Raw genomic sequence first — 22,148 nt, forward strand, 5'->3', positions numbered from 1 at the left:
GTAATATTAGGAATTCCACACGGAGCATGTACTTGGGATAGGAACAGCCATAAGCCATTCAGTTCTATTACCCTTTTGCATCATTGTATTAAATCTTGGCTGCTCTCATCTCTATGTTTGCACTTTTGCGATCTCTTAATCTCTTTTGAAAATTCAGATTAATGCAACATTTGCACCTTTTTAGGATCGTTGTTGCAAGTCTCAAGTATTTCCCGAAACATTTTAGAGGATCAGTCAGCAGCTGTGCAAAAAGATTATCCAAAATAAGATTTGTTCAATGACAAATGTATGAGTCAGCAAGCTATCTAAATGGAAATCAACCACTTACATCCTTTCAACAAGAAAGCGTTCATGTTGGAAATGTGTATTAAATTGTTCTTCCATTCAACTCTTAATGTTGTTCCAACTGAAGTGGAAATGACATTCTGATAGTACTTTGCTCTCATCCTAGAAATTGAATTCACCCACATTATCTGTGAATAGTGAAGGATTTATACCCACGCTGGCCAAGTTAGATGACTGTATAACCTACGTGTCATCAAATGTAAGTAATTTTGTTGGAAGTTCAGTTTGGTCTGTTATTGGTCCAAATGTCATTAAAATGCTTAGTCCTATCATTGTACAGTATAGATCATGTACTTTCTGTAAAGAATGTGGTATACAGTGAAACCCTGCATTTTTATAGCGTTCCACTAAGCCTGTTAATTAATAAATTAATGACAAACCGAGGGAGACCATCTCGTTGGATATTTGTGTTGTCTGGGGACTGTCACTGGATCTCTGTCCATCTAGAGGAGAAATTGCCTGCTCCTGATAAGTTCAGATGTTTTGCAGGCTGTAACACAAGTGGAACTTGAACACAGGCCTCCCAGACCAATGGTGGGGATGCTTCCACAAAGCTTCTCCCCTCCCCCATGACGTTGTACGCCAGGCCATATTGCACATGGTCAGAAAGAAATTGCATAATTTTGTAAAGACTTTCAGTAGCAAGGGTTAAGAATGCAAACGGCAGGTGGTGGAGATGGGAAGTGGAAGGAGGAGCCCCTAAACCCCCTCCTTCGCTGCCTCTCCCGAAAACTACCCATTCCCCCATCACCACCCCCCCACCAAAAATCAGGTTCATCCCTCTCCTGAAACTGTTTAAGCATGCATATGCGAATTAAAGTAGTCCATAATGCAGGTGCGCGTGTTATCAAATGCCACCTTCATTTAAACTGTTCTTTATAGCATTAATTATTATTTTGTTTACAGCCTGGCTTTAGAGATTATCCTGTTTATTTAGCAAAGTTTAAACAATGCCTATCCAAAGCTATGCACCTGATGAAGATTTACACTGTGAATACACTTCAGAACCTCTCCACTCAGTTAACCAAAAGGGTAAGTTGTTATTGCAATACAGTTTCAATAACCTGACTAAGTGTGGTTTTTCAAAATACTAATATTGGAGTGATGTTTTATTTGTTGGAGTTTTTTATTCAACAACTCGTGTTAATATGCGTTCATCTGGTTTACAAGGAACTTTTCTTTTTGTGTATCAGTCAGTTAGCTCAGTTGGTTAGATGACTGGTTTGTGATGCAGAGTAGCTCCCACAACGCAGGTTCAGTTCCAGCACTGGCTGAGGTTACCTTACAGAATTCATCTTCTAAACCTCACCCCTTGCCTGAAGTGTGTTACTCACCACCAGTCATCTCTGTCTAATTAGAAAGCAGCACTGGGGTCCTCTGGGATTATGGCATCTTGACCTTTTTATTTGCAATAATATACTTAAATTGTCTGTAAATAAATACAACCAGTGCAGACATTGAAGAAAATTTTGACATTCCTCATTAGAGTTTTGATTCAGTTGCAACAAAAAATATTTCCTGAACATGGAAGAAAACTATTTACTATTTGTAATTTTGCATTATCTTTTCTGACAGGACCCCTCGGTTACATCTAACACCGATAATGCCTTTACATTGTTCTACGTGAAGTTCAGAGCAGCAGCTCCAAAAGTGCGGGTAAGCATTGTGGAATCTAAGACATTTATATGCCGCTATACGGAGTGGAAGAAATAGGCACATTTGTTGTTGTTGTAGTTGGCATCACAATTTCACCTAACTGGCTCGAAAAGCCACTATCTGCTAGCTAATTCAGATGGATAGAGAAAGATGCCTCTATTGGATCTTGTTTCTCAGGCCTTTCAGTCCTGTTACCTGTCAAATCTCAATGTGGGAACTGCAGAGAAAAATTGGGCGATGACAGAGACAAGAGAAAAGGCAGTGGTATAGAAGCTTGCAGGCGTAGTGGGAAAACAGCCAGAATGTACAAGGTGGCGAAACAGCCATGCATAGAGAAAGTAACAATAATTAGAGAGAAAACCATAGAATGAGGAAAAAAAAAACAATTACAGAACAACAGAAGCCATGTGATAGTAATGGGAAGACAGGGCTAGGTTGCTCTTTGTGCATGGTGAATAGAAGCCTGTGACCTGACCGGCTCAACAGCCTGTGACAGTATGTGCTGAGCAGTCAGGACTCTCTATCATCTGTTTGCAGCCAGGTATCTTGGTATTCACAGCTGAGCCAGAACATCCAGTCGTATGACTCTATTTGTAGTAGATTGATTTGCAAAGAATATTAGAAACAGTGCAGGAGCTGTTTCTTGTTTTGGCTGATGTTTTTATGTAACCAATGTTACCTCCAATCATTACTCTCAAAGTTGCCATTTGAAAGCATCCATTGTGTTCTGTTTTTCCTTTGCAGTCTCTAATTGAGCAGATAGAGCAAAGGACTGAAAAAAGCTCTGAGTAAGTACATTCTCCATGCACTGTGTTGGATGAATGGTGAGCTCGACAATGTAATTCTGGTGTTCCTCTTGGACCTCAAAACTGTCATGCGAAACTTTAGTAGATAGTTACAGAAAGGGACTCCTTTGGGAGTTAATTATTGATTAAATGTTTGTTCATAAAAAGTATTGACTGTTGTGGTATGTTGTTGAAATAACAAGTAGCGGTTTCTCTGTAAGAGAGAATTTGCATTATACAACATCTTTTCAGATTCTTGGAATGCCCCAAGCATTTTATGTTTAGTTGATCATTTTTAGAGTAGAGGTTTGGTTAGGTAGGTTAATGTAAAATTATTGCAGACTCTAAAAGCACCCATGTCTTGGATTATTCATTTTAATGTAGGATGTTTGAAATTGCTAAGAAATGCTGTTGTTTTTCAAAAGATGGATATTAAAATGGATAGAAATCAATGGTTCAAATCAAGGTCCATTGTGGTGGTGTATCCTGTCATAACACCTCATTACTAAATTGGGTATTGGGTAAAATAATTGCACTTACCTATTGTTATCGATCAGGCCAGACCCCTCAAAACATTTCAAGACTGTGGCCCAGACCTTGACTTTGCTGCTTGTTTTAAGCAGGTGTACAGTGGGTATTCCAGGAGAGAATTAGCTGGTCAAACCACTTAGTTTTAAACAAAACAGAATTTATTTACAAGGTTACTTGATGAAATAAAACAGGAAACAGAATACCGAATAACTTATCTGATCCGAAAACTCATTGGATCATTCCAACTTAATCATGCTGTGCCAAATACTTGCAACATTCCCCATAAACATCCCTTGACGCAAAAGGTAAAATCAAACATAGGTTCTTACAGGATAGAAGTCACAGAGAGTACTAGCCGGGACCTGCTTCTTTGGGTCCAGCAGCCTTTCTACCTACACATGCTAAAACCAAACCAGGGAGAAGCTGAACTGGGAGAACTGGCCCCACCCTTTTCATTGTACAAGTGATATTTTAAAAACGTGAAGACCTTCTGCCCGAGGCAGTATCCGTTAGCTTTAAATAAATAAACAACAGACTCCAAAAAGTCTGTTTATTTACGTCTTCTCTGATTTCATCACACATGGGAATCTTGTCATTTCACTGGCAACATTTTCTTTACAGCAGGTCTTTGTAAATGTAACCTGCTTCTTACAGTTCCAAAGGTTAAATTGAAATAGCCATGTTTGTGTTGATTGGTAATCTCTCTCAAATTGCCACCATGACCCTCCTTTCTGATGAAAGAAGGGAGCTCCACATTTGAAAGGAGATTCCGTTCAGAACCTCCTGAGAAATGGAGTCTTTCATAACGTAGACCTATTGGGGGAGGATAAACAGCCAAGTGGACACCTGTCAAAGGGTAAGTACTTAAGCTAAGTGGGAGGGTGGTAAGGTGCCAAGTAGGTAGTGCTCCAGCTGGGTATACATAGAACATTACAGAGCAGGACAGGCCCTTTGCCCTTGATGTTGTGCCAACCTGTAAAACCAACCTGAAGCCCATCTAACCTACATTGTTCCATTTTCATCCATATATTTATCCAATGCCCATTTAAATGCTCTTAAAGTTGGCAAGTCTACTACTGTTGCAGGCAGTACCCCTACTACTGAGTAAAGAAACTATTTCTGACAGCGGTCCTATAACTAGCACCCTTCAATTTAAAGCTATGTCACCTCATGCTAGCCATCACCATCCGAGGAAAAAGGCTGTCACTGTCCACACTATCTAACCGTCTGATTATCTTATTTGTGTCTATTAGGTCACCTCTCAACCTTCTTCTCTCTAACAAAAACAGCCTCTGCCTTTCCTCATAAGATCTTCCCTCTGTAACAGGCAACATCCTAGTAGATCTCTGCACCCTTTCCAAAGCTTCCGCAACCTTCCTATAATGCAGTGACCAGAACTCTACGCAATACTCCAAGTGCAACGCACTAGAGCTTTGTACAACTGCAGCATGACCTTGTGACTCCGAAACTCATTCTCTATACTAATAAAAGCTAACACACTGTATGCCTTCTTAACAACCCTATCAACCTGGGTGGCAACTTTCAGGGATCTATGTACATGGACACCAAGATCTCTCTGCTCTTCTGCACTACCAAGAATCTTACCATTAGCCCAGTACTCCTGTATAGAACCAGGGAGCCAGGCAAGTCATGTGCTGTGATATTCCAAAGGGATGGAGTTAGAAATTCTCTTTTTTTTTGGAGCTGACACTTGTGTGATAAGTATATTACTTGTTATTTATTTACCCTTTGACAGGTGTCCACTTGGCCGTTTATCCTTCCCCAACGGGTCTATGCTATGAAAGACTCCACATTTCTCAGGAAGCTCTGAAGAGAATCTCCTTTCAAATGTGGAACTCCCTTCTTTCATCAGAAAGAAGGGTCACGGTGCCAATCCTGAATTGTCTAGATCTTGCTGCAGAGGCATGGATTGCTTTCATAAATTGAGGAGTTGCAAATGGAACTGACCAAGTTTATTAACTAGTATTAGTTGATAATTAGTATTGATTACAAGTGTAGTTGAATGTGAGATTTCATTGTGTAGTTCAGGGTCAGTCCGATTGATGCCCAAGGCAGGATATGAACTATGTTGTTATTTGAGTAGGTGTGAATGGAATGGAATATTATTCCCTTGTCAGTGAGCATCCCCATTCTGCCCTCTTGATGGAGGGGAGGCCATTGATTAAGCATAAAATGTTGACAACTAGGACGTTACCCTGAGGAATTCCAGCAATAAATCTTGTCCTTGAGTGTCAAGAGGCTTACAAAATTGAGGGGCATGGATAGGGTAAATAGGCAAAGTCTTTTCCCTGGGGTCAGAGAGTCCAGAACTAGAGGGCATAAGTTTAGGTTCAGAGGAGAAAGATATAAAAGAGACCTATGGGGCAACTTTTTCACACAAGAGGGTGGTACGTGTATGGAATGAGCTGCCAGAGGATGTGGTGGAGGCTGGTACAATTGCAACATTTAAGAGGCGTTTGGATGGGTATATGAATAGGAAAGGTTTGGAGGGATATGGGCCGGGTGGGACTAGATTGGGTTGGGATATCTGGTCGGCATGGACGGGTTGGACCGAAGGGTCTGTTTCCATGCTGTACATCTCTATGACTCTAAGCATCCTTGTCATCATCCCTGTTTCTGTGCTTCTCTTGAGCTCTATCTCGCTTGACCTCCCACGGTCACAGCCTGATGCTTGAACCCTGATTCTATTTCTATAGATGTAATGTTTATGAAATTTCCAGTCTATTAAAGGATCAGGGAAGTTGCAGTAAAAGAGCCGTCACTCTTTGACTAGCTGTTTGTGTGAAGCAGCCTCTTACAATACAATATAATATACTCACAAGAAGTGGTGCAAATTACATAGGGGGACTCTCTCAATGTGCAATATTGTCTTTAAATGGACTCTGTTTTAAATAAGTCTAAATGTACGGATTTGTACTGGCGGGTTATGATTTTATTGTATTAATTTCAGTAAATTTAATGCAGACCTAATCTTCCTCTAGGTATCAACAGCTTCTGAGCGAGATCCATCAGTGCTACTTAGATCAGAGGGAGCTGCTTCTAGGTCCGAGCATCTCCTCCACCATTGCTGACCTGACCAGCCAAAATAACAGGGATCACTGTGCTCTGGTATGGGTCTCCAATAACATTAGTCAGCTAAAAAGACAACGGTTGTTGGAAATGTGTACACATGTTCAGGAAAGTTAATACATTGTAATTAATGGCACTGTTATTCATTTAGTTTTGAGTCAGTTACCAGGATATCTAAGAAATATTTGAAGTGTATTCATTAACCATTCCTCGATCCTCTTCATAAAGTACACAGTTTTAGAAAAAGGTGAGCCTTCAAGGCATTCTGGTCTGATAGGAGGATGGTGTAACCAGAGTGCCCCTCCTCCTGTCTCACCTCCCTGGTGCCAGTGTCTGTCTGAGAATGGGAACTCACTGGGTGGACGATGTTGTATAAGCTCATGCTGTGTGGTCCAATGTACTGAAATGGGATTGTGCTGCTGCTTCCCAAACTTCCAATCTTTCAACATTAAACCACTGAGCTGGACTGGCTAACCTGTTATTGAATTCCTGATGTTATCTAGGAGGTGCATGAGACCAAGCTTGGGTAACATTTTTTTCCTCATTTTTACACTCATCCAGCACAGAAACAGTCCCTTCAATCCAACTTGTCCATACGTGACTCGACCCTCTAAACCTTTGCTATTTGCTATTGTACTTGTCCAAATGTGTATTAAATGTTTAATTGTGCCCACCTTCACCACTTCCTCTGGCAGCTCAGTCCACGCACCTCCTGAGAAGTATTAACTCCTCTATTGGGCAGCACTCAACAACTTTGGGAATTATGTTACAAACTTGTACTTTTAATGCTGCCCTGTTTTGATAAATGCAAGTTGCAACTCAAGGAACAAAGTTATATTTATGTAAAGTTGTAAACCAAAGGAAGTTAGTGTGTAATGCAGTTATTGTTTTACAGTACTAGCAGAGTTGCATGTTGCTGTAATTGATAGAGCTAAACATTTTGTGGTGCAGTTCAAAAGATGAATTCAATAACTCGGGCCAGTTTGAGTACATTTAACTGAACTGCAAAACCCAGCAGATTATATTTGAAATTGCAGCAATGATTCTACAGTGTATTGCCAGCAATGTCATAAATTATATCTTCACCAACTGTGCGGCATTGTCCCTCCTTGACCTTTTCAGCTCTGCAGCCCGTGATATAGACGGCCACCCCACATTTCGGCAGCTCCTCTCCTCCCTCTTCTTTACTTGGTGTCACTCTTTCTATCAGTTTGGCGAGGCGATGGCCTCGTTGTGTTACGGCTAGACTGTTTCTCCAGAGACCCAGGTCATATTCTGGGGACTCGGGTTCAAATCCCACCACAGGAGCTGCTGGAGTTTAAATTTCATCAAAATCAGTAGAATGAAGTCTGCTGATGACCATGAATCTATTGCCCATCTTTGGGAGAAACGCCATCTGGTTCACTCATCTCCATTAGGGAAGGAAACTACCTGGTCTGGCCCACATGTGACTCCAGACCCACAGCAATGTGGTTGACTGTTAACTGCTTTCTGGGTAATTAGGCTTGGGCAATAAATACTGGCCTAGCCCGCGTTGCCATAATCCCAAGAATACATTTTTTAAAAAGTTAATTGCCAGAACATTTTCCATCAGTGACTTCCTTTCCCATCTATGCACCATATCTTGACATCCTCAAGGGCCTATCTTTGGCCATCTTCCCTCTCTATTCTGAAGTGGTTTAAACGCAGAGGGTGCCATACACCCCATCACGTGTGCAATAGCTTCATCCTCTGCAATTTTTTTTTCTCTCCCGAGATAGTTATCTTTTTGAAATTACTTGCTGCCATTTGGCAGTACTTTCAAGGGCAAGGTCCAAGTGTAAGCTGAAGGCATACTTCTACTGTCATTCTCAGCTCTTCCAACGTTGCTGGAATGATTCTCTGATATCCAGAAATGATGAGCTGCATTTTCCATTGGTTGTAAATTTTGGAAAGTTCAAAGTGGTCAATTTCACTTCCCAAACTGTCTGTGGCTTGCCCACAGACTTGCAACCTTGGCATCCTGTTAAAGAATAAATTTCCAACCTCATTCCCTGTACCGTGTCTCCTCTGCCTCCTTATACCTCTCCGATTTAAAACTATTGCGCTTGTCTCATTGTGACTTCTCCTTCCCCATTCTTTTACCTCCACCAGCCTCATAACTAACCCTCCAAGAACTGTGTCCCTCCATTTGTGGTCTCTTACGTATTGACCCCACTGTATCATCTCGCAATTTCTTGACTGTGCCTTCAACTGCTACGGCCTGATGGCAAAAATCACTCCCTCAACCACATGGGATCAATGTGGATTTCAACAGTTTCCTCATTTATCCTCCCTCCACATTATTCCAGTCCCAAGCCTCCAACTCAGCACCGCCCTCCTGATCTGTTCATCAATCCACTTCATCCTCCTCTCCGACTATCACCTTCGTCCACACCTTCATCTTTCTATTGCCTTCTCTGCTACCTTTCCACTCCCCTCCCCTCCCATTTATCTCTCCGCTCCCCCAGCCCACAAGCCTCATTCCTGATGAAGGCATTATGCTTGATTCTCCTGCTCCTCTGATGCTGCCTGACCTGCTGTGCTTTTCCAGCATCGTACTCTCGATCTGATTTCCAGCATCTGCACTCCTCACTTTCTCCATAGCATTGTAGCTGTATTTGCCAAAATAAGTAAAAACACAAAGTGCTGGAGAAATTCTGGTCTGGCAGCGTCAGTGGAGAGAGAATCCAATTCTGCAGAAAGTGTCATTCTACTCAGGTGCCACTAGACAGCACTTTGCTTTTATTTCAGATTTCACAATGTTTTACTTGTATCTTTATATGCTGCTCTTTTGCGTAGAATGTTAAACATGGAGAAAGAAACATGGAGAAACATGGAGATGTTTCAGGAAGGAATAATGAAAAGGAAAGATTCTCTAGATTTAAGTTGGTTTTAACGTTAACTTCAGTAGTGTGATATGACTGAAACACTAACGTGGCCTATCGAGCAGTGATTTAGTATTCTTTTCCAGGTTCGAAGTGGTTGTGCTTTTCTGGTTCGGGTGTGTCAGGATGAACATCGGCTGTACAATGAATTTTTTACAAAGCCAGCTCCCAAACTGGAGTAAGTTATTCACGTCTTGTTATCTGCTTGATGATCACAGGTTTTCAATCCCTTGCGTTCATGTTGAGTGACTTTATTGAATCAGTTGGAAAAGGTGTGCTGCAATCCTTTCTAGTTTCTGTGTATTGTACATAGCGTGTAGGGGAGAGCCAGGCACAGTGACTTACAACATTCCTGCAGATGTGTTTTTTTTGTGTGCGGAAATAATTTCAGAGGAATTGTAAATCAGCAGAACTGTCATTGTAAGCCCAGGTACACTGACCTCCTACTCTGATTAGTTCATTCCTTAAAGCCCATCAACCGAAGTGACAGAACCGTGTGCAAAGTGACTGTGTTGGCAGTTACTTCATGTTACCATTGAGCTGCTCAGCACCACCTGAGGCATCTTTTGCAGCTGCCATGGTTCCTCTCTTCAGTCTGGCACCGTAGTCTGTGTTACTAAAAGGATAGTGTTTAAATGGAGAAAACCCTAGGAAGTATATGGTGGGTCTTTATTTGTGATGGAAATATGTTATAGGCATTATTGGATTTGCACCAAAAATTCAAAAAGCTGAAGTTAAGCCCTTTCCAGAAGTGTTCTTATAAGATCCAGTGAATGTTCAGAGAGAAAGATGTAGAGGCAGCAGGGTGGTAGTGATGGGAGATTTTAATTTTCCCAACATTGACTGGGATGCACTAAGTGTTAGAGGTCTGGATGGGGCAGAATTTGTAAGGAGCGTCCAGGAAAGTTTTCTGGAGCAGTATGTCAACAGTCCAACTAGGGAAGGGGCCATATTGGACCTGGTGTTAGGGAATGAGCCAGGCTAGGTGACAGAAGTTGCAGTGGGGGATTTCTTTGGGACTAGTGACCACAATTCTGTAAGGTTTAGAATAGACGAAAATAAGTGTGGTCCTAAGGGAAGAGTTCTAAACTGAGCCAAGGCCAATTATATCAAAATTAGGCAGGAGCTGGGATATGTAGATTGGGGGCAGTTATTTGAAGGCAAGTCCACATTTGATATAGTGCAGATTCTAGATTAGATTAGAGTGGTGCTGGAAAAGCGGAGCAGTAAAATCGACGTTTTGGGCAAAAGCCCTTCATCAGGAATACATTATTCCTGTATTCCTAATGAAGGGCTGTATTCCTAATGAAGGGCTTTTGCCCAAAACGTCGATTTTCCTGCTCCTTGGATGCTGCCTGAACTGCTGTGCTTTTCCAGCACCACTCTAATCTAGATTCTGGTTTCCAGCATCTGCAGTCATTGTTTTTACCTTGAAGATAGTGCAGGATAGGCATGTCTTTGAAACCAAGGGATAGGAGAGGCAAGATTCATGAACCATGGATGACAGGAGACATTGTACGACTAGCCAAGGGAAGCATACATAAGGAATGGGCCCTGGAGGAATATCAGGCGAGTAGGACCAATCTTAAACGAGGAATCAATTGGACTAAAAGGCGTCATGAAATAACTTTAGCGAGCAGAATTAAGGAGAATCCCAAGGCCTTTTATTCACACATAAGAGGCAAGAGGGTAACTAGAGAAAGGATTGGTCCACTAAAGGAAGGTTGTGTGCCGAGCCTGAGAAAATGGGGAGATTCTCAATGATTACTTTGCATCTGTGTTCACTGAGGAGAGGGAGAGTCGAGCTTAGAGATAGAAGTTTGTTTACTGTGGATCACCTTGACATAAGGAGGGAGGATGTGTTGGGTAGACTAAAAGATATTAATGGGGATAAATCCCCAGGACCAGATGGTATTTATCCCAGGTTGCTGAGGGAGGCGAAAGAGGAAATAGCTGGTGCCCTGACAGATATCTTTGTAGCATCGTTAAACACAGGTGAACCGCCAGAAGACAGGAGAGTTGCTAACGTTGTCCCCCTGTTCGAGAAGGGTAGTAGAGATACTCCAGGTAACTACAGACCAGTGAGCCTGACGTCAGTGGTGGGAAAGTTGCTGGAGAGGGTACTGAGGGATAGAATCTATTTATATTTGGAAGAGAATGGCCTGATCAGTGATAGGCAATATGGTTCTTTGAGGGGGAGATTGTGTCTTACTGACTTAATAGAGTTCTGCGAGGGAGTGGCCAAGTTGATAGATGAAGGAAGGGCTATAGATGCCACGTATGTGGACTTTAGTAAGGCGTTTGATAAGGTTCCCCATGGTAAACTAATGGAGAAAGTGAAGTCGCATGGTTTGCAGGGTGTTCTAGCTAGGTGGATAAAGAACTGGTTGAGCAACAGGAGACAGAGTAATAGTTGAAGGGAGTTTCTCGAATGGATAAAGATGACCAGTGGTGTTTCACAGGGGTCAGTATTGGGACCACTGTTGTGATATCCATAAATGATCTAGAAGAAGTCATTGGTGGTTTGATCAGGAAGTTTGCACAAAGATTGGTGGAGTAGCAGAAAGCATAAGGAACTGTCAAAGAATTCAGGAAAATATAGATAGACTTGGAGAGTTAGGAGTAGTGGCAGATGGAGTTCAATCCAGGCAAGTGTGAGGTGATGCATTTTTGGAAGGTCTAATTCTAGAGCAAACTATACTCTAAACTGAAGAGACTTGGGAACAGTTGATGAGCAGAGAGATCTGGGAGTTCAGGTCCATTATACCCTGAGGGTGACTGCACAGATAGTGGTCAAGAAGGCATATGGTATGCTGCTCGGATGGACTATGGAGTATAAGAGCTGGCCGGCCATGTTAAAATTGTACAAGGCTTTGTTTGGCTGTGTTTTGAATACTGTGTGCAGTTCTGGTCACCACAAATACTAAAAGGATGTGGATGTTTTGGAGAGGGTGCAGAGAAGGTTTATGAGGATGTTACCTGGTATGGAAGGTACTAGCTATGAAGAGAAGTAGAGTAGGTTAGGATTGTTTTCATTAGAAAAAAGGAGATTGAGGGGGAACCTGATTGAGGTCTACAAAATCATGATGGGTATGAACAGGGAGGATAGAGACGAGCTTTTTCCCAGGGTGAGGGATTCATTAACGAGAGGTCATATGTTCAAGGTGAGAGGAGGAAAGTTTAAGGGGGATACACGTGGAAAGTACTTTACACAGAGGGTGGTAGGTGTCTGGAATGCGTTGCCAGCAGAGGTAGTAGAGGCAGGCATGGTAGATGCCTGAGTAGGTGGGGAGCAGAGGGCTACAGATCCTTCGGAATTGGGTGATAGGTTTAGACAGTGAATTTGGATCGGCTCAGGCTTGGAGGGCTGAACAGACTGTTCCTGGAATGTAAAGTTTCTTTGTTCTTAGAACAACCTGTGATTAAAGGTTCACTGGAAAAATGCAAAATGAAATCTAGAAGGTGTGTGATGGAGAAAGATCAATGAACTGCATGATCTCCTTTTCCTTGCATTTGGACATGTAATCCTCCTGTAGGTCTAATCAATGAAAGAAGGTATAGACATAACGTGCTTTAAGATGCAAGCAAAATAGCTTTGTATAATGTGGAGCTTGCATTTACATTTTGCTTAAAATGTGCAGGATAAAAAGCTTTGCATTATTGCAATGAAACTGATTGAAAGCAAATTGAAATCTAAGGTAATGTACTGGTTTGTTAATGTCAACCTAGGGGTGATTAATAAGGTAATGTACTGTATTCTGTAGAATGCATGTTCAACATTGTAATTCTTTTCAAAGTTAATTGTAATTTATGCCACTACACTTCTTAGGACAGCAGCCTATTTTTCTTCTGCAGATAAATGGTGTTAACTATTTTTGACATTATGTAACAGTTAGTTTTAATGTCCTTCTAGGAAACATAACTGCCGTTCTATGTGGTCTGGCTTACATGTGACTTCAGACCCACAGCAATGTGGCTGACTCTTAACTGGCCACTGGGCAATTAGGATTGGCAGCAAATGGGGCAACACATCCAGTGAATGAATTAAAAAAAAATACAAAAAGCATTGTTCGACATATATTTAAAAACATGCTGACTAATTTAGGGAGTTCAAAAAGTTACTTGCACCTCGTTAATCCCCTGTATTATAATTGATTTTAAAACGTTTTGCTGATTTCATGCAATGTCAGATCTTTAAACAGCTTCCATCAGCTGATGCCCTTCATTAAATTGTAGTGAGTTGTTAACTGCTAACACATTAGAGGTGTTTGCTAAATGGCAAGTACTGCACCAAATCTGTTCTTTAACTTTATAAAAGTAATTTACATGATCAAAGGATGGCTCTAATTAGGGCTTGTTGTGTGCAATCACGGGTAACTCAATGAAGTGAATTAGAGACTGAAAGTATTCTTTGTTGACCTGAGCCCTTCAATCCTGTTTTTGTACCAAGTACTGACTTGTTTCACAGGGATCCGGTTAATGATCTCTTTTGAAACTGCTTTCGCCACAACATCACAGACCCAGATAAATGTATGATCTAGGTCTTGGCGTACAGGTGACAAGTTCAAAGTTCGTGGGCAACTCAAAACTTAGGAGAATTTTAAACTCTGAGAAGGACAAACTTCAAAAGGACATTGACATATTCGTAGAACGGGGAGGGAATGTTAACGGGGAGGGAAGTTCAAAGTAGTATAAAAGATGTAGTTTGGTGTAAAGAACACAAAAACATGGTGCAGGAGTGGAGAGATCAGTGTATCTATGTATGTAAGTTATTACAAGCTGCAGGACAGGTAGAGCAATTAATAAAAGCATACAATACTCTTGACTTAGTATATAGGTGCATAGAGTACAAGAAGTTAGGATGAACAAGACACTGATTAAACCTCAGCTAGAATATTGTGTGCAGTTCTGGGAACTGAACTATAGGAAGGAGGTGAACACATTGGAAGGAGTCCAGAAGGTGTTTACAGTAATGGTTCCAGAAATGAAACATTTCAGTCAAAAATATTGGAGTGAATGTTTTCCTGGGAGAGAGAGAATTGATACAAATTTTCAAAATTGTGAGGATGTAAACAGACAAGCTGTTCAGAATTGTAACCAGATTAAAAACCGGAGTGCACCAGACATGAAGTGTTTTGCTAAAGCATTAAAGGCGAGGTGAGAGTTAGAGCAGAGTGGAAGTGTGGTAGAGACAGATTCAGTTAAGATGCTGGAGGGCATTGGATGATTGCTTCTATTTAAATAATGTGAGTTGAATTGGATTTATTGTCACGTGTACCAAGGCACACTGAAAAGCTTTGCATTATGAGCATTACAGGCAAATCACGTAGTTAAGTAGCATAGATAATAAATAATAGGTAAACAGCAACAAAAACACAGGTACAGGCCAATGTTAAGAGTTTGAGTCCTTTCAGTATTCTAACAACAGGAGGGTAGAAACTGTTATGAAACCGGCTGGTGTGTGTGTGTTCAGGCTTCGGTACCTTCTCCCCAATGGTAGAGGTTGTTTAAAAAAAAAATTGCCAGGATGGAATGTATCTTTGAGAATGCTGGCAGCCTTTCCTTGACAGCGGGCCTGGTAGATGGATTCTATAGATGGGAGGTGGGCCTTTGTGATTGTCTGGGCCAAGTTCACCACTCTCTGTAACCGTCTCTGATTATGATTGGTAGAGTTTCCATACCAGGTAGTGATACATCCAGATAGAATGCTCTCTGGCACACCTATAAAAGTTGGCAAGGGTATTCGCCATCATGCCAAATTTCCTCAGCTGCCTGAGGAAGAGACGTTGTTGGGCCTTTGTAACCACATGAGTCCAAGAAAGCTTGTTGTAGGTGACCACTCCCAGGAGCTTGGCACTCTCCACTCGTTCCACCTCTGTGCTGTCAGTGTGTAGGGGGGGCATGAGTAACATCCTGCCGAAAGTCAATAATGAGTTCCTTGGTTTTGCTGGCATTCAGAGCTAGGTTGTTCTCAGTGCATCATTTTTCCAGGTCTTCCACCTCCCATTTGTAGTCTGTTTCGTTGCCATCTGAGATTTGACTGACCATGGTGGTGTCATCAGCGAACTTATAAATGACATTAGTCTGGTATTTGTCAATGCTGCCATGGGTATACAGTGAGTACAGTAGGGGGCTGAGTACATACCCCTGAAGGGCTCCAGTGCTGAGTATTAGTGACGATGAAATATTGTCCCCAGTCTTCACTGATTGTGGCTGTGGGTCAGGAAACTGAGGATCCAGTTACAGAGAGTGGGGCTTAGTCCGAGATCACGAAGTTTAGTAATCAGTCTTGAAGGGATAATAGTGTTGACTACAGTTCAGCCTTCAATGAGTTGGATTCTTACATAGCTGTTCTTGGTGTCGAGATGTTCTAGGGAGGAGTGAAGGGCAAGCAATATGGCATCTGATATGGATCTGTTGGTCGGATAGCCAAATTGGAGTGGGTCAAGCGTAGTAGGAAGGCTGGAGTTGATTAATGCCATGACCAGCTTTTCAAAGCACTTCATAACCACCCAAGTTCGGGCCACTGGACGGTAGTCATTGAGACATGCTGCATGAGCCGCCTTAGGCACAGGGATGATGTTGACCCTCTGGACCAGGGAGGGACAGTGGCCTGCTGCAGGGAGAGGTTGGAGAGATCAAAGATGTCCGAGAAGACCTCTGCCAGTTGATCTGTGCATGCTCTGAGTGCACGGCCTGGTACTCCATCTGGTCCCATCACTTTCCTTGGATACACCCAAAGGAAAACTGATCTGCCCTCTGATGCAGTGACTGTTGGGATAGGTTCGTCAGGACTTGTCAGAATAGGTATTACCTCTCCACCGAAATTCTGCTCAAAGCGAGCATAGAAGGCGTTGAGACAATCTGGGAGGGATGTGTCATCATTTGCTATCTTACACTATCTCTTTTTAGAATCTGTGATGTCATTCAGTCATTGCCATAGTCGTCGGGTATCTGTTTGGGTCTCTAGTGTGGATCGGTATTGGTCCTTGGCTGTCCTAATGGCTCTGTCAAGGTCATACTTGGATTCCTTATTTGAGTGGGTCTCCTGATCTGAAGGCCTCACACCTGGTTTTTAGCAGGTTCTGTATGTCCTGATTCATCCAGGGGTTCCTGTCCGAGAACACCCAGATTGACTTCGTTGGTGTACAGCCTGCCACACACAGTGTAAAGTTTATGGGAGAAAAGCAGGCAATTAGCACTAAATTACAATGCTCAGAGAGCTATTGTCGATATGATGGTAAGAATGGCTTCCTTCTGCACTGTAATGACGCTGAGATGTCAATTGAGAATTGTAAGCTCCGTCTGTGATCACCGGGTTGGCCCGACAATTAAGGGTGATTTCAATTTTTGCATTGTGTTATTTTGGAAAGAAATTGGAGAATCAGTTTTGTGACGCTGATCCCTGTTCTTTCTGCTTCTACAGTGAGTTGCTGGAGAAGCTGTGCCTGTCATGGTATGATGTGTTTCGACCACTCATCATTCATGTCAACCACCTGGAGACGCTGTCGGAGCTGTGTGGAATTCTGAAAAATGAGATGTTGGAGGATCATGTGCGGAACAATGGTAGGTGGGGTGTACGGAGATCTCTAGAAACTGAGCTGTGTTCCTGAGGCCAGACAATGTCATGTAAGCAAATTGCAGATGATTTGACATATCTTTTATATATGCAATATATCTCTGACTAGTTGGTGTTAAGGCACCAAATCTACAATTTGGTTTAAAATGGTTGTATTTTTTAAAATTCAGTTGGCCATTCCAGAATGCTAACCTCTAGTTTCTGTCACCCTTCAGCAGAGCAGTTGGGTGCCTTTTCTGCAGTGGCAAAGCAAATGCTGGAAGATGTACAAGAACGTCTCGTCTACAGGACGCACATCTATATTCAGTCTGACATTGTGGGCTATAAGCCTGCACCTGGGGACCTGGCCTACCCTGACAAACTGGAAATGATGGAGGTAAATAATTCTTACCTAATTACAAAACCATTTATTGTTCATTTAACCTGGGTCTACATGGATTGGATTATAACTCAAGCTGTGATCATTGACCCCCTGTCTGTTTGCAAACGAGTAATTGGGCTCCTGAAAGACCTCGCCAACTGTTGCCCCGATTTACCCCCTCTACACACACACACTTTTTGGGCAGTTTGCTTTATGCTGGGCACAGAAAAAAAAATGTTGTCAGAATGCCACTTTCAGAGGTTATAAGGAGTATGCAGGAACTCTACCTGGTCATGCTACATCAGTGCCAAATGACTGAAGGTTAACCTAGTTAGGCGAAAGTGGGTTCTGCAGATTAGAGTCCAGATTAGAGTCCAGATGAGTGTAGTGCTGGAAAAGCACAGCAAGTCAGGCAGCACCCAAGGAGCAGGAAAATTGGCATTTCAGGCAAACCTATTTAGCCTGTCTTCCAGCATTCAGTGAGGCAGTGGCTGTTGAGTGTCAGGTAGGGTTGGAAGGCTCAATGCTGTCAGAGCCCCTGACTTGTACCTGGTAGATGGTGGACAGGCACTAGAGAGGCAAGAAGTGGGCCACTTGATGCAGAATTCCTAGCCTCAGACATGGTGTTGTAGCAACACCATTTATATGGCTGGTTCAGTTCAGTTTCTGGATAACGGTAATCCTCAGGATGTTGGTAACGCATTATTTGGTCATGATAATGCCATTGAATATCAAGGGGGACAAAAAACACACAGGTTTTATGTTGAGTTTCTGAGGAAATACAGCACCACTGACAATGGTCTGTCCCTCACTGATCTAGCAGCTTCTAGTATGTTCTCAAGAGTACAAACACTTGATGCTATGCACGCTCACTTGGCTAAGACTTCCTTCCAATCAGTTCCAGTACTTAATATTTGGATAAACTGGCTTCTTCAGTTCTTTTTTCTTGTAAGATCCCATCAGTCCTTGCAAGAAGCCCTTAAATCATTTTCAGTTTCACTGACCGTTCTAGATTTACAGAAAAAAAAACAAAGGTTAGAGATTTAATGCGGGCATTAGATTAAATGAAGTAGTGGCTGAGGTAAGATTAAAAAATTGTAATACCTTTTATGAGAAAATGGGAACAGCAGGAGATTATTCTCTCCTTTGAATCCTGCACTGCCACTCAGTGAAATCATGACTGATTTGTATCCTAACTCTGTACACTTGCCTTAGCTTTGTAGGCCTTAATAGGTTTACCCAACAAAAATCTATCAATCTTTCGTTTTGAAACTTTCCATTTTCTTTATCTCCCCACTGAAATCCTTCAATCACCTTAAAGCCCTCAATTAGATTCCGTACTCAAGGAATTACATAGGTCACCATAGTACAATTGGGCAACTCTGTCATTAGAGGGAGATGACTGGTGGTAAATTTAACCTGAGGGTCACCATTCCTCAGGTGAGGGGAGAGGTTGAGAAGGAGAGTCCTTCATGGTAACCTCAATCAATGTGGGAGTTGAACCCATGCTGCTGGTGTAAGTTTACATCACAAACTAGCCGACCGACCAACCAACTAAGCCCCTACCAGACTAGACTATACAATCTGTTCTGCTCATGTGAATATCAAGAAGGATTGTCCTGAATCTTCATTGTTTGTCCACTGTTTTACGTAGCATCTTTAATGGGTGCTTTACAAGAGCATTATCAAAAAACATTTAATGTCAGGTTCCTTGAGAAATTAGGGTAACTGATCACAAACTAGGCACAGACCGAGATTTAAGGTGCATTCCACAGGGGCAAAAATGGAAAGTTTTATTAGCAAGGCAGTTTCACAACCTGGCATCTCAGTAACTGGAACCATGGCCAGAAATTGTGGAATCATTAGAATGGGGGGTGGGGAGGTGATGTATATGAGGTGTGATTTGGAAAACTGCACAGTTCTTGGAAGCAAGTTGGGCTGGGGAGATAGCAGCAATAATTAACTCTAAGGAGTTGAATTACAGGAGTGTGACTGAATTGTTGTTAATGTGCTTTTCATGGGTGCAATACGCTTCAGGTGCTTCTGTTGTTTGAAAATGCTGTTGATTCTTTTCTCATAATTGTTCTGCAGCAAATTGCACAGAGCTTGAAGGATGAACAAACCAAGTCGTCTGTGGCTGATTCATCTTTTGCAGATGTTCAACTTGAAGATCCTGATTCTAAAAATGTCATCAAATCAGGTACAATTCAACAGAGCGTCAGAACTAATACTTAGTGCCGGGTGGCACGGTGGCTCAGTGGTTAGCAGTGCTGCCTCACAGCGCCGGGGTCCCAGGTTTGATTCCCACCTCGGGCGTCTGTCTGTGTGGAGTTTGCACATTCTCCCTGTGTCTGCGTCGGTTTCCTCCCACAGTCCAAAGATGTGCAGGTCAGGTGAATCGGCCATGCTAAATTGCCTATAGTGTTAGGTGCATTAGTCGGGTAAATGTAGAGCAATTGGTCTGGGTAGGTTGCTCTTCGGAGGGTTGGTGTGGACTTGTTGGGCCGAAGGGCCTGTTTCCACACTGTAGGGAATCTAATCCTCATTGTTGCTCCTTCTACAGCAGTCCTGAAGATGGTAGCAGTACTTCCTGAGGGTCCATCTCCCTTTGGAAACGTACAGCTTATACAGCAATATATTGTGAGGTGAAGGAAGCTGTAAACTTGAGTGGATCGGGAAGTTTTGTGTTAGATTTTGAGATGCACTCAATTGGAAGTGGATGGCCTTTGACTTGTGAACACTGTCCACTCTTCTCTTTTGATCTGTCTGTGTTCCGTATGTAACTTCTGCTCCTAGCTATGCATCTTGTATCTCTCAATTCAGTAAACGTTTCCTGTTGCTGTACTTTCCAGCTTCTATTTTACAACAAATTATCAACCTGTCCCATGGAGGTACCATCTGCTCTTAGTCTGGGTAACACCGTCTTTTGCAGAACTTGATAAAGAGCCTTTGGGAAGTCTGTACGGACTCTCTCCTGTCCAGCATGCTCGTCACAGAGATGTGCAGCACAGAAACAGACCCTTCAGTCCAACTTGTCCGTGTCGACCAGATATCTTAAATTAATCTAGTCACATTTACCAGCATCTGGCTCATATCCCTCTAAACCCTTCCTATTCATATACCCATCTAGATACCTTTTTTAAATGTTGTAATCGTACCAGCCTCCACTGCTTCCTCTGGCAGCTCATTCCATACACACACCAACTTATGTGTGAAAAAGTTGCCCATTAGGCCCCCTATTTTAAACCTTTCCCCTCTCACAGTAAGCCTACACCCTCTAGTTTTGGACTCCCCTACCCTGGGAAAAAGACCTTGGCTATTCTCTTTGTCCGTGCTGTCATGATTTTATAAACTTCTATAAGGTCAGCCCCTGATGCTCCAGAGAAAATAGCCTATCCCTATAGCTCAAACCCAACCCCTGCAACTTGCTTGTGGATCTTTTCTATACGGTTATCAGTTTAACAAATTCTTCCTACAAAAGGGCGATAACCAGAATTGTACACCGCATTCTAAACGTGGCCTGACCAATGACTTATTTAACCACAAGATGACCTCCCAACTCCTCTGGTCAATACACTGGCTAACCCACCTAGCCTGCACAACCCTGGACATGATGGGCAATTTAATATGGCCACCCCACCTAGCCTGCACATCTTTGGAACGTGGGAGGAAACCCACAGAGACAACATGCAAACTCCACATAGGCGGTTGCCCGAGGGTGGAATTGAACCCAGATCCCCCTTGCTGTGAGGCAGCAGTGCTAATGGCTGAGCCACCATGTTGATTCTTTATCAAAGATATGCTAAAGCGATGGTTTTAGTCATTTTTGTACAATTTGTGAGTATTGGCTGTGTGCAAACTGGCTACATTTCCCAATTATTTAGACGGCTTACACTTCAAAAGTACTTAATTGGCTTCAAAACCTTCTGAGAAGTCCTAAGGCCATTAAAGAGTATAAATCGAAGCTCTTTAATTTCTGCTTACTAGTGTGTTCTAGTGCTCAGATCTATTTATTCATGTGTTATCAGGGATGATTTTAACTGAGGGTGGATTTTGGGAGAGTGGATGGCTAAGTGGCTTGGTACTCTTCCCCTGCCACAGAAACCAGGTCTGAGCTATTTAAAGCCTCATGAAAAAGTGATCGGTTCACCCCCCCCCCCCCCCCCCCCCCCAAATGGTGTGGAAAAGATATCTATGCGAAACAGCAGTCAATCAAGCCGTTAAGCCAATTACCATCACAAGTTGAATAGTGGGAATGGCTTCCTGCAGTATCTTGTGGATCTTTGTGTTTGGGGTGGCAGAGGAGTCTGGGCCAGGGAAGACTGAAGAGTTCACTGGAAAAATGTCGTCGACTTTAAGAATGTAAGCAGTAGGAGCAGGAGCAGGCCGTTCGGCCCCTCAAACCTGACCCACCACTCTAAACGATCAAGGCCAGTCTGCCTTAAGCCTTTCATGACAGCTCCTCATAGCTTTCCAACTCCTTGATACTTCAAAATATTATTAAATACTTCGTGATCGAATTGCTATACGCTTTGTAGTAGAGAATTCCAGAAATTTGGGAGTAGAAATTCTATTGTATCTTGGCTTAAGTAAATGTCTTACTCAGTAACAATGTCCCCTAGTTCAATATTCCCTGACTAGTTGAAATATCTTCTCAACATTTGCCACGTCAAATCTTCTCAGAATTTTGTGCATTCTAACAAATTCCTAACTCGAAAAAACCACGCAGACTTGTTTAGCCACTCTTCATAAGTCACATCCCTCATTGCAGCATTCAGCTTACCGAATCCCCGATGAACTGTCCGCACAAAGGCGGGAGAAAATACACTTTGTATTCTTCACCTCTTCTGAGGCTATTGTTCTTCCAGATTGGCTTTGACAAGAAAGTCATAACA

General features: G+C 42.5%; 1 protein-coding gene across 2 annotated transcripts in view; it reads left to right on the forward strand.

Moving 5' to 3' along the window:
- Positions 1-22,148, forward strand: part of cog3 (component of oligomeric golgi complex 3) — a 66,432-nt gene that overhangs the window by 21,157 nt on the left and 23,127 nt on the right. The window contains exons 6-14 of one of the 2 annotated variants that reach the window (XM_060833356.1): positions 452-544; positions 1,252-1,377; positions 1,921-2,001; positions 2,746-2,789; positions 6,320-6,446; positions 9,400-9,491; positions 16,740-16,879; positions 17,108-17,268; positions 19,345-19,453. In XM_060833356.1, coding sequence (XP_060689339.1) covers positions 452-544; positions 1,252-1,377; positions 1,921-2,001; positions 2,746-2,789; positions 6,320-6,446; positions 9,400-9,491; positions 16,740-16,879; positions 17,108-17,268; positions 19,345-19,453 — 973 coding nt within the window. The remainder of the gene's footprint in view (positions 1-451; positions 545-1,251; positions 1,378-1,920; positions 2,002-2,745; positions 2,790-6,319; positions 6,447-9,399; positions 9,492-16,739; positions 16,880-17,107; positions 17,269-19,344; positions 19,454-22,148) is intronic. The other variant, XM_060833357.1, reaches the window with a different exon arrangement.

This window comes from Hemiscyllium ocellatum, chromosome 12 (assembly GCF_020745735.1).
Source record: "Hemiscyllium ocellatum isolate sHemOce1 chromosome 12, sHemOce1.pat.X.cur, whole genome shotgun sequence".
NCBI lineage: Eukaryota > Metazoa > Chordata > Chondrichthyes > Orectolobiformes > Hemiscylliidae > Hemiscyllium > Hemiscyllium ocellatum.